General features: G+C 39.0%; 1 protein-coding gene across 3 annotated transcripts; it reads right to left on the reverse strand.

Annotated features, from left to right (window-relative positions):
• Window positions 1-248: 248 nt before the first annotated feature.
• On the reverse strand, window positions 249-3,165 carry LOC122066819 (zinc finger BED domain-containing protein RICESLEEPER 2-like). 3 transcript variants are annotated; one of them, XR_006136480.1, is made up of 3 exons: window positions 1,063-3,165; window positions 383-969; window positions 249-277 (listed from the first exon to the last, which is right to left on the reverse strand). XR_006136480.1 is itself a non-coding variant. In XM_042630650.1 (2 exons), the coding sequence occupies exons 1-2, from the start codon at window positions 2,734-2,736 to the stop codon at window positions 610-612; spliced, it is 2,034 nt and encodes a 677-aa protein (XP_042486584.1). In that variant the 5' UTR covers window positions 2,737-3,165; the 3' UTR covers window positions 249-609. The 3 variants fall into 3 exon arrangements, 1 of the variants encoding a protein (XP_042486584.1); XR_006136479.1 differs by having other exon boundaries at window positions 369-969; XM_042630650.1 differs by having other exon boundaries at window positions 249-969.
• Between the last annotated feature and the right edge of the window lie 7,582 nt (window positions 3,166-10,747).

Raw genomic sequence — 10,747 nt, forward strand, 5'->3', positions numbered from 1 at the left:
AAAATCCTAAATCCTTATCCTGTTCAAGCATCCCACAATTAAAATATTTAGAATCATAAAAAGTCCTAAATCCTTGTCCAAGCATCTCATAATTAAAATATTTAGAATCATAAAAAGTCCTAAATTCTTATCCAAGCATCCCACAATTAACATATTTAGAAATATCATAAAAAATCTTAAATTCGTATCCAAACATCCTCAAAGTTAAATATTTAGTTACATGACTCAAAATTATCCTGATTTCATCCAATCTGGAGTGCTTCAACATCAATCCCACCTAATAGAAAATAGATGAAGCATAAACATTAGTAAATGTAAAGATAAAAAATAGCGAATATGTCATAATCAAAGAACAAGAATGATATTACCCATGGAATTTCACCTAACAGACTAAACATTAGCTGCAGTAGAGGCATTAGAAGATCTTTGTGTAGGTTCTACTGTAATATTAGTATCACCACTCACATCCAAAGACAACACATTCCCCAAAGCATTAGCCAAATCACTGGCATCATCAACCGGTTCAGCTTTAAAAGTGTACAAAATGAAGAAGAGGACAAGTAAGATATTAAGATTATGACAAAAAAAATGCGACGAAGCAACATTTGTTTAACGGATGAAAAATGTATATTTACATAGTTTGAAATTACGTCTAAAGTCTACTCCGAACATCCAATCTCGAAGGCAAATCAACGCTTCAGCATTTGTAGGCAATAGCTTACTTCTGTATTTGTCAATAACTCTACCTCCAGCACTAAAAGCTGATTTAGAAGCAACAGTTGATACCGGAATAGCCAACACATCCCGTGCCATCCGAGAAAGATCACGATACTTTGATCCTTGTGACTTCCAAAAGGCCAATACATCATAATGCTTGATCAGATTTATCCTTGGCTCTTCTAGATATAAATCTAATTCGGATTTATCTTGTATTACAATAGTAGTAGAACTCTCATACATAGATAGCTCCTACAAAACAACATAATCAAAATGAATAATGTAATATATTGAATTAAAATATATGTTTTAAACAACCAAAAAAAAAAACATAATGATTTATACCTCCCAATCTAAAACATCTCCAACTGTATTGTCCTCAATAGCATGTGATTGAAATCCCCTCTCTTCCTCAGTTATCTCCATGCACCGGTACTCTTCAAAGAGTCGTGCTAAGGTCGATTTCACAAGGTTAAACTTTTCCATTGCTGTTGAATCCAAACTGTATATCTTATCAAAAGCATACCTAACAAAGATTAGCTTGTAATGAGGATCAAATACAACAGCAATAGCTAAAATGATGCTATATGAGTCCCAATACTTATCAAACTTCTTTTTCATTTCTTGTGCCATCTTTTTCACATAGTCTTCTCCCTGATTTATCGTTTTCAACAAAGACAAATGTATTTTCCATACATTATGAAAATACAAATTTGTTGTTGGGTACTTTGACCCAGACAATAATTCAGTAATGTCATTAAAAGGCTTCAAAAAGGAACATAAGTGTTCAATCTTTTTCCAATCCTCATTGCTTGGACACACTTTAAAATTTTTATCCACCAACTCTAGTTGTTGAAATGCAGTCTGATAGACAATGGCAGAATCAAGCATGTGATAAGTCGAGTTCCACCTTGTGGAAACATCTCCATGCAACCCTTTCTGACTTGTTATATCCAATTGTTTGCAGCATTCAAGAAACTTTACTTTCCTTGCTTGAGATGCCTTCACATATGCTACACTCGATCGAACAAAATGTACAGATTCATCAATGCACTTCAAACCATCTTGTATAATTAGGTTCAATATATGAGCACAACATCTGTTGTGAAAAAACTCACCACTACACAACAATGCCTTCTTTAATACCAAACTTTTTTTCAAGTGCTCAATAAAACAAAGGTTAGCACCGGCATTATCTAATGTAATAGAGAACAATTTCTTCTCTATGCCCCAATCCAACAACATATTTGAAGCAATTTCACATATATTAGCTCCTGTGTGTGGGGGTGGCATGATGCAAAATTTCAATAATTTTTTATGTAGTACCCATTCTGTGTCAATATAATGACAAGTGAGAGAAATATAGGAGTCAGTGGTTACAGAAGTCCACAAATCAGTAGTCAATGACATTCTACCATTGAAGGAACTCAAAAAATCCTTTATCCTCTTGCTTTCTCTAGTATGCAACTTCAAAATATCAGCCATTTGGGTATTCCTACTAATAGGACTAAATTGTGGGTAAAGATAAGAAATCAAAGCCCTAAACTCTTCATACTCGACGAATACCAAGGGCAACTCATGTCTGACAATAAGTGTGGTAATCATATCTCGAACTACATCTGCATCAATCCTCTTAGTTTTCAGTGCCACATTCCCATCACCTCCACCCAATAACATTTGAGCAACATCATTATTTTTACGCTTGAGGCAAGACTTAAGATGTCTCCTCAAACTACCAGTGCCATTGATAGATGAGTCAGCCAGATATATATTCCCACAAGCCTTGCATTTTGCTCTCTGTCTTCCATCGGGATTTTTGTCTTTAGGGATATTAATAAACTCTTTCCAAACTATGGAAGTTTTTTTCCTATTTCTTGGTAAAGTACTAACTGTAGCAGATGAAACAACTGGCCCAGTATTATGATCAGATGCAGTTCTTGAACTAGACGGACTAAAACCATTCCCTCTGTTTACTTCATTAACAGACATCTGAACTTCTTGATCTTTTTTATTTGACATTATGCAATTCAACTGAATAAAACAACAATAGAATGCAAAATAATAAATATAAATTGAATCTTCCTCAAAATAAAACAATATTGTTCAAATTCATGTTAATAAGACTTAACATTTATTCAGTAAAAAATAAATCCCCACTAATTTAAGGTCTTGCATCGTTTCAACTCATTTAGGCAATAGATATCATAATCTAAGGCATGGATATATTTACAATCGAAATGCCAAAAAATTATTATGTAATCAGTGAAACATGCTTTCTACATGAAAGGTAATATATGGATGCATCACAAATTGAATGGAAACAAGATAATAGATACTAGAGCGCATGAAAATCTCTTCATATTTTCCAATCACATTGTTCTGAGTTGCAAATTCCCAAGTCCACCCATGACTCCAAAACTTCAATTCTGAACATTTGTAAGAAATAGGGCATTTACACCCTTCAATTCAAACCCACCTCCACAACTTTCAATTCTAACCGCTTATTTAATAGCTTAAGACCACAAAATACCATCCAAAATTCAATTCTCAACTTTTAATCAAAAAATCCAATGCATGAAAAGCAAAGGAAGCCCTTCAAAGAGAATGAGATAGCTCAAGCTGTCATTCTCAGACAAAAACAGAGGCCAAATACAGAACTCTGCTCTTTATTTTTCTTGACCATTCATACAAAATTTTCCTTGAATTTTGTTATGATCATGGCATCAAGGTTGACAAAGGTAATTGATTTGCATGGTATGACACCAAGCTGGAGCATGACCAAAAGAACATTGGCAAACATTATCGATTGAAGACATGTTCAGAATTTTATTTTTCTGTTCATCATCTAATTCAATATCCCTTGCACAACCATTAATGGGCATTTACTCTTAACATGTACTACCAATGTTAACTGTAGCAAATGAAAGCAGATCTAAAAACTCAGTGATCTAATCACAAAAATCCAAGAATCACAAAATGTCAAGAACAAGAACAAGATATATAAGTTAAAACCCTTTAAGTATTTTGTTTAGAGTCTTGGTGGGTTCGAACCACCATAAACTTGGCATTACCCCAGGTGCTCTACCATTTTGAACTAAAGATTCCTTACCTGCAAAAAACTTGTCAGTAACAATTCTAAGAACTTCACATCTACAAAAGTTCAAACAGTTATGGATAGCCTTGTAAGGTTGATATGGAATAATTTAAAGCAATGTGAATGTATAAAAAAATACCAAAAAAAAGGGTACTTCATACCTTAGGGTTCGCGAATGGTAACAGGGGGTGTAAAAGAGAGATTAGTTGCAGGAGGGAAATCAGTTGCAAGAGCCTCGACGAGAGAGATCAGTTGCGCAGGAAGGTGAAAGAACCAGGGGGCTTTGCCAGGTTTCGAAATCGCCCACAAATTCTAGGCTTAACCGAGAGAGAGAATGAGAGCCTTCAAAAGAGAGAACAGTGAGAGCATGTAAGAGAGAGAACAGAGAGATGACAAATTCCTCTGTAGCACAAAAAAAAAAAAAAAGGATAATAAACAAGGAAAGAAACCGCACTGCATACCTTAGGGTTCACAAATGGTAACAAGGGGTGTAAAAGAGAAATCAACTGCAGGAGCGCATAAGAAAGTGATTAGTTGCAGGAGTTCCTGATAGAAATAGCATGTGCACGAGATTGGAATCGGCCACAACCTTCAAAATAGCTCATCAAATGAAGATAACTGAGAGAGAGAGTGAGAGTATGTAAGAGAGAGAACAGTGAGAGCATGTAAAAGAAAGAACAACGAGAGCAACGAAGAGAGAGAATAGAGCTAGAAAGGTAATATATCTTCTTTTTTTTCCCCAGAAAGCGAGAACGGACAGACACAGAGAAACGAAGTGAATGGCGAATCGACGACGACGAAGACCACAGCGGCGGCCGCGGCAGTGTTAAACGAAGAGAAAGGTACTAGGGTTTTTGGTTTTTTTCTTTTTAACTCTTTCATATGGGGGTAAAATAGGTATCTTACAACCGGGCGGGCCGGGCCAGGCCGGTGCAAAATAGATAGGTCTCGGTCGGGTATTAATTGGTCGGTCTCGGTCGGGTGCCCGACGGTCCAAGTATCAGGATTGAGACCGACCGTTTATAAAGGGGCTGGGCTTAAGCCCGACATGTTTAATAAACGGGCCGGGCTCAAGCCCGACACGTTTAATAAATGGGTCGGGTCGGGTCGGGCTTTAAACGGTCGGTTCTGTCGGGTCGGGCCACGAATTGACACCCCTAATTTGATGTGTATTGAATATTTCGACTCTTATTTATCTTGGCGTGAAAAGTGAGAAGGTAATAACAAGGGAACTACAAATTCTCTACAAATTCAGGCCTTCCTAGACTTTGGACCTTCCTTCAATTGGAATTATCGAAGACAAGGGGCAGTGAACATTCCAATTAAATTGGACGGGTGCTCTCTAACCAAGTCTAGAGGAGGGCTTTTGCTAAAGCCATTGTTACCGTTCGTTCTTCAGTCAATTCTAATCATCTTCAATTAGTGTTAGATACTGAGGGAGGAAAAAGCTTCGGTGTTAGACTTTCAGATTTGAAAGTATGTGGTTTTCCCACTCAGATTGCAAGAATAAGGTTTCCAAAGCATAGTTGATCCCCCTAAGTGATTCTGTAGCAGATACTCTCCTCCAAAAGATTTTGGGAATGTCCAGTGGGAAATTTAGGGATACCTTCGTGAGCTTGATTATCACCCATCTATTGATTCTCAGAAAAGGGAGAAGGAAGTTGACGAACTGCTGGGTGTGGAGCTTGAAAGGGAGGAATTGATGTGGCAGCAAAAGTCTCGGGTTCTCTGGCTGAAAAATGGAGACCGTAACACCAAATTATTCCACGCCACCACCCTCCAATTTGATAACGCAACAAGATTATTCATATGTGGCTTATTTCTCGTCAATGGTCTCAGTCAGAGAGTTATATTTTCAAGGAAGTGATCACTCGTTACTAAACTATTTTTAGTTCAGAAGGTCTGGATGAGGAAGCTCTGTTTCCATTTTGGAAGCTACAAATCCAGTTGTTGATGCCCAAATGATGAGAGATTATGTAGGATTCATGAGATGGATTAGACTAAAGTGTTATCATGGATTTGGCTCCCCTCAAGTCTCCAGGACCGGATGGTCTACCTCCTGCGTTTTTCCAAGAGGAATTTGGAGATTGTGAATTCTGATATTCTTTAATATTTGCAGTTCTTCCACACAAGCATTTGCCTTCTCTTTCAAATGTCAAAAATATCATCTTGATTCCAAAGGTGCTTCATTTGGAGAAAGTGGACCATTATCTCCCTATTAGTCTTTGTAATGTGACGGTGAAGATCATTACAAAAATATTTGCTTCCCGACTCAAGGGGTTTCTCGACCATATTGTTTCTTCATCTCAGTTAGCCTTCATCCCTGAAAGGCTCATCTGAGATAATATCCTCCTTACGCATGAAGCTTTCAATTGTATTAAGAAAAAGAGGAAATATTTTTTGCGATGAAGCTCGATATGGTCAAGGCCTGTGATTGCTTGGAATGGCCATTAGTTGAGAGTGTTCTTCGATTGGGTTTTTTTGCTTGATGGGCATCTATTCTTATGTCCAGCATTACATCAATCTCCTACAGACTTCTCATTAATTGTGCAGTTAGAGGATCAGTTGTCCCTTTTAGAGGTATTCTCCAAGGAGATCCCTCTCCCCGGCCATTTTTATGCTTTTCCCCCAAGCATTCAACTCTCTCATCAACAAAGCTGAATCACAAGGTCTGATTCATGGCACTAAGGTGAGTAATCGAACTATCCCTCTCACCCATCTCCTTTTTGCCCTCTTTTGGTATGATCCAAGAAAAAATTCCTATCAAATCTTTTGATTCTCAAGGTGACCCAATTTACTTCTTCCAAGATCCAGTTACTAGTCATAAATACTTTGACCTCTGTGACTATGATGATTGTCTACAAGACTCTGAAGATGACTTCCCTCCTCCTCGTCGTTTTTCTAGACGAAAGTATTCCCAACAATATTTACAAGAACGATATGAGGATGGTGATTCCTCTGTTGGTCCCCTCAGCAATGAATCCAAATACCCCTCTGTTGGTCCCCTACAAAACCTCATCCAGGAAAATCAGGGTGAAAAGGACTTCCTGGTAAGGCTAATCCTTCACGTCGAAGAGAGATCATGAGGAGTTGGATGGCTGTAGTATTATTGTAAGAGATGACTTTTCTAAGGGTAAGATCTTGGATGATTTCTGGGGAAGGCTTGGAGGAAGGGAACAACAGAGGTTATGACCAGGTGGTGGTGTCTGAGACGCAGAGGCTCCAGGGGTTATGGGGAGAAGTAATGGTATGATGGAAAAGGTTAAGGTAGGTCGGGAGAGAAAGTCTGCCAATACATTTTCTTTTCCTTTTATGTGTTTAACATCAAAAGACCATTGAGAGAACCACTGAGCCCATCGGAGAAGCTATGCATGAGGGAAGATCTTTTGTCGAAATTCAAGCATGCATGGGAAACTAGACATGTCGAGTTCAACAAGGAACTGATGACCAATCAGGTGAAATTGCTATTTTCTGAGATAATTTATAGGAAATTCACAATCTCAAGGAGTGTCTTAAGCATATATTGCAAAGCGAGTATCCAATTCATCAACTATCAAAAATCTACCCTCACATTTAGTCCCAACATGTTGCTTCATTTCAAAAGATGGTTTTCCCGCATCCTTAAGATGCCTTATGAAGATGGGTCCAAGAAGTATTTAGGCCTACCAATAGATTTTGGAATTTCTAAGGCTGCTCTCTTCCAAGAAATCAAACATAAAACTATAAGGAGGATTCAAGGTTGGAATAGTATTTATTGTCCCATTCGAGGAAGGAAACAATTGTGGTGCTCTCTATGAACACCTACACTGCCTCACACTTCAAACTGCCCACCTCTCATCACTCTCAAATCCAAAGTGCTACCACTCATTTTTATTGGGAAAAAACTAAGGAGAAGAATAACATTTGTTAGATTTCTTGAAAACACTTATCCTTTTATTATGCCGAGAAATTGCTCCTAGACTATCTTCGTGTCCTACATAGAAGAACATACACGAGAGAGTGAGCACCGGGCTGATCCGGTGGGGGATTCTCTGATGCCTAAGTTAGATTTGTTCACAAACAGATAGTTCAAGTAAGAATGGAAAAAGATCGATCCTCTGGAAAGAGGTTTTACCTGAGTATTTATAGCTGAAGATGGCGGTCATTTGTTGAGAGTCCTGCTTTGGTAGCTTCCTGTTGCAGCTGATCGTCAAGCTACTCACCGGTCGATTAATGAATACTTGGACCCTACTACCTGGTCAATGAACTAACTATTGGGTTCCTATGGCATGGATAGCTGAGCGGTAGGATGTTCATGTAGTGTCCGCACGCTGGTGCTTATCCAGTCATGTTCATCTGTCAAAACTCTTTTCATAGGATTGGCTGGCTAGCCCACTCTTCTAGTTTTCCATCTGTTCATCCTTGTTTTGGCACACCCACGGGTGGATGCATATATTTTCCATAACAGTTTGCCCCTACTCTTGCCGAGCTAGTTGTAGATGGTGGGAGTATTTGGGTCGTCTCATGGTCAGGGAGGTACCTCCCAACCTGCTACGATCTAGCGTCAGGCCCAGTTAGAAAAGCAACTATCTGAAGGGCTTGACCTTTCACCTTTAGTGGATCTCTAGTCCATTAATGCATTGTAACCTTTTTGGGAAGCATGCTAGTGTGGCGATATCTTTTCAAAATTGAAAAGGTGCCTTTTTGACAATGGAAGAATTGGGAGGGGCCATGTCGATCTCCTTATCTCTGGCTTGATGTTTGGGAGGTGGAACCGACCCATTGGTTGGCTCAGGTCATGCCTCTCCTATAGGACATAGTGCATAACCTGTTTTGCATTACTACTTCCCACGCATGTCCTGGGTGGAACAATATATTGGGCCTCTTCACTGTTCATCTTCTTCATCGTGCTTGGGAAATTATCCTCTCCTGTCTCCTCTGCAACTACCTCCAATTTCCAACAGAACTTTTGTTTCCTTCTCCGGGTCATCATTGTTGCCGCCCTGGTCTTCCTTTTGTTAGACTCCACCCTCTTACCAATAAGCTTCTTTTTGACTTCTTCCCCATTAATTCCCTCTCTCTCTCTCTCTCTCTCTCTCTCTCTCTCTCTCTCTCTCTCTCTCTTTGTCACGCCCCAGAACCGGACCGGTGACTAGGTTACCTCGGTAACCTAAGAATCACTGGGATCATCTGATGCAGTGAACCATAACACAACATGCACCACTAGATATGAAAGTATAATTAGATAATTCAGCGGAAGGCTTATCATGTATATGTGTAAATTTTCCCACTACTCATGATACCCAAATTGTTATACACATGTGGGCCCGTAGGTATGATAATTACACAAGAAATAATAGATGACAAATTGCTTCACTTCCTCTTCTTTCCATCCAAAGAAATTCTAAATTTCCTCTGAATAATTTTCTTCAAAGATGGTTGGAAAAACCTACCTTTGGGTGGGGATAACATATAAACCCTGAATTCTTCGAGAGTTGGGCAGATCTCTATTAATCCAAACTGAAATACATGTAGGTTGGCATCCCAGTGTTGAAGTACTTGTCGGAGTAACTGATGATATAATTTCACACACCCGATTTGATTGAGGAATGACACATTCATAGATTCCAACAATCTTGGTGCCCTTATGTTTATGTCTAAGGTCCATTTCCTCAACATCTCATCCAACGAGCTCATGAATTTTCATGAAATTGTCACAAACAAAAGAAATATGATGATGTATCAAAATATTACTCATTAGCTAATTACTTAAACAAGCCTTTACCACCGTTGGATTAAGCTGTTCTTTTTTTTTTTTTTTTTTTTTTTGACTGATCAAGGGTGGGGATAAATTGGCCTTTATAAACTGGTGCCGAGTGGTGATTTTCTTTTAGGGGATGGAATCCTGGATAAGATTTGATGGACCAATGGGTGGGTAATAGATACCTAATGGCCTTTTATGCCAAATGGCGATTCTTGGGGGATAGAATCCTGAATAAGAAGTGACAGACCAATGAGTGGATGACAGATACCTAATGGCCTTTCAGGCCAAATGGCGATTCTTTGGGGACACAAACTATGATGATCTTTTAATATACTTTGTTTATTAATCAAGGAACCAATTTATTGCCTTTAGATGATTGAGTCCGCACTTGCACATATGAAGTTGCCTACGTATCCCTCGAAAGGAATTAGGTCTGATATAGTTCAAGCTCTTGACCCTTTCAGACATAATATTTCTTGAGTTGATCCATGTTGACCAATCTGGGTATTTCTTCGCCGTTGTGGTCTATGAGTTTCACAACTTTGCCTAGTAAAATCTCTTTGACGGTGAATGGGCCACTCCAGTTGGGCCTGAATTTTCCTCTTGGCATGAATTGGGGTTCTTTGTTCTCAAAGAACAAGTTCACCCTCCTCTATATGGCGGGGTTTCACATTCTTGTTAAAGGCCCTGGCCATTCTCATTTGATATTTTTTCAGATTATCCATGGTTTTCATGCGCCTTTCATCATGAAAATTGAGCTCGTCATGTCTGGCCTTCACCCACTCTCCTTCATGTAGCTGACTACCAAGGAGCACTGTGATACCCTACTTTTAAAACCTGGTTTACTTACATGGTTGACCTGGTTTAACCATGCAGGACCCGAACCAGAGAGGGTTAAGGCGGGTTCCCTATGGACCATAATGGCAAGGGTGACTTTGAATACAGGTTGGCCAGATCACTGTTAGTTAATACGCGTTTTAAACGCGTTTAAAACGCGTTCGCGTTTTAAACGCGTTTAAAACGCGTTCGCGTTTTTTTGCCGTTTAAAACGCGTATTGCCGTATGCTTCCCAACAATGCGGGAAAAAACGGGTACGGCTGTCTAAACCGTTTTAAACACGTTTTAAACGCACGTTTAAAACGCGTATGCGTTTTATAAGGGCAAACTGGGAATTTTATCATACTATTAAAAAA

This window comes from Macadamia integrifolia, unplaced genomic scaffold (genome assembly GCF_013358625.1).
Source record: "Macadamia integrifolia cultivar HAES 741 unplaced genomic scaffold, SCU_Mint_v3 scaffold2603, whole genome shotgun sequence".
NCBI lineage: Eukaryota > Viridiplantae > Streptophyta > Magnoliopsida > Proteales > Proteaceae > Macadamia > Macadamia integrifolia.